The sequence below is a fragment of the Trichoderma aggressivum genome, assembly GCF_033847375.1.
Source record: "Trichoderma aggressivum f. europaeum strain CBS 100526 chromosome Unknown scaffold_041, whole genome shotgun sequence".
NCBI lineage: Eukaryota > Fungi > Ascomycota > Sordariomycetes > Hypocreales > Hypocreaceae > Trichoderma > Trichoderma aggressivum.
In genome coordinates this window covers 70,244-72,089 of record NW_026946407.1, presented here as the reverse complement: position 1 = coordinate 72,089, position 1,846 = coordinate 70,244, and the positions used below count along the sequence as shown (strand labels likewise).

At 46.3% G+C, this 1,846-nt stretch overlaps 1 protein-coding gene across 1 annotated transcript; it reads left to right on the top strand.

Annotated features, from left to right (window-relative positions):
* Positions 1 to 1,240: 1,240 nt before the first annotated feature.
* Positions 1,241 to 1,846, top strand: Triagg1_8392 (uncharacterized protein; the record flags this gene model as incomplete). The annotated part of the gene is made up of 1 exon (XM_062903233.1): positions 1,241 to 1,846. The coding sequence occupies one exon, from the start codon at positions 1,241 to 1,243 to the stop codon at positions 1,844 to 1,846; it is 606 nt and encodes a 201-aa protein (XP_062752585.1).

Below are 1,846 nucleotides of genomic sequence, written 5' to 3'. Positions count from 1 at the left end.
CCAGCAGGCGTAAAAGATCCAATTCCTGCGTTGGTGGTTTGGAGCCCTTACGGGAAATCAGGTACCGGTATGTTACAGTCGAGTCTTATACAATGGAGCACAGAACCTTGGAGCTCAATAATAGAAAGGATATTTTAGGCTTGACATCATTCCGGGACGTGTGGGTGTGGCGCAAAGCAGTCTCTCAGGGTTTGAGAGTTTTGAAGGGCCGGACCCAGCAGAGTGGACAGCTAGAGGCTACGCATTGTCAATGTGAACAGCCGAGGATCTTACGACTCATAAGGCGATGTCAGGTCGGCTTAAAAATATCACCAGTTCTATGTTGACAAACCTCCGAGCTAATAGCCCTTTAGATGGTTTGGCTCAGGGGAGGGTCATGATGGCTATGATACCATTGAACATCTCGCAAAGTTGCCGTGGTGCAGTGGCAAGACTGCCATGGTCGGAAATTCTTGGCTCGCAATGGTTCAGTGGCATATTGCTACATGATATCCTCCTCTCCTCATCTAACCTATTTTGCTCCACTGGAGGGCTGCAGTGACTTCTACTGCGAATCGTTATGCAGGGGTGGTGTCCCATATCTACCATTTTGGGGATTCCTTGGAGGACAGACTCTCTTCGGTAAATTTCATATTCTTCGTTCAAACCTCCGAGAATCGTTTCTAAATCTCATCCAGGAAGAAACAATCAGGAAGACGTCATCGGTATGTTGGAAAACTATCCCCAAATGAACGCATACTGGGAAGACAAGAGGGCGAAGATAGAGCAAATTAAAATTCCGTGTTATGTTCTCGCCAGCTATTCGACTGGCCTACATACTATCGGCTCTTTTCGCGAATTTGAAAATTTTCCCACAGACAACAAGTGGTACGATGATGATTTAAAACTCAATAATTGAGAAGAAAGCTGACGAGACGTTCTTGGTTGCGAGTTCACCCAACTGAGGAATGGCACGACCTATACTCTACTTCCCGAACAGAGGATGTGCAGCTATTCTTTGATTGCTTCTTGAAACTTAAACAGAATGGGTGGGAATAGTCACCGAAGGTGCTACTGTCTATGCTACGTTATAACAAGGTAAAACTCAAATCTGAAAGCTCATAGGTCTTGTATAATTCATCTCACATAGCTTTTAGGAGCCCGAGTGCAATCACGTATTCATCGATTTCCCCGTTCCAAGCACGAGTATCGTATCTATTACTTATCGCAAGATGGCATACTTGCACGAGGCCCAGACCAAATGTCGACAGCACTGTCGTATCAATCAGATGTTACAGCTCTTCAGATGGACTCTGACTCTGAAGAACTGAGCTTTGACTGTACGCTAGCTGCCGACAGCTACCTCGTCCGGTATTCTAAAGCAGTTCTCTACATGGCATGCCCAGATCATGATGATCCAGATGTTTTTGTTCAAATACGCAAGGCCGACTCCACTGGAAAGGTTCTTCAAAACATCAACATTTCCCTTCACCAGCTAGGTTTAGGCGCCGAAGAAGTGGCCCGGATCAATACCAACGTGTACGTTGGACCAATGGGTATCCTCCGTGCCAGCCGTCGCAAAATAGATGTGGATAGGTCGAAGCCACATTGGGCCCTCCATAGCCATGACGAGGATGAAAAGATCCCTCCAGGGACCATTATAAAGCTCGAAACTGGCATCTGGCCGTCTGGTATAAAGTTTGAAAAAGGAGAGAAGCTGGCGTTTAAAGTGTCTGGCCATGACATGAGACTGGCTGAGTTCGAACCACTGCGTAGTAAATTTGAGACAGGCAACATAGGTCGCCATTTTGTGCACATGGGTGCAGAGTATCCTAGTTATATCCAGGTTCCGTTTGTAAAGGTATAG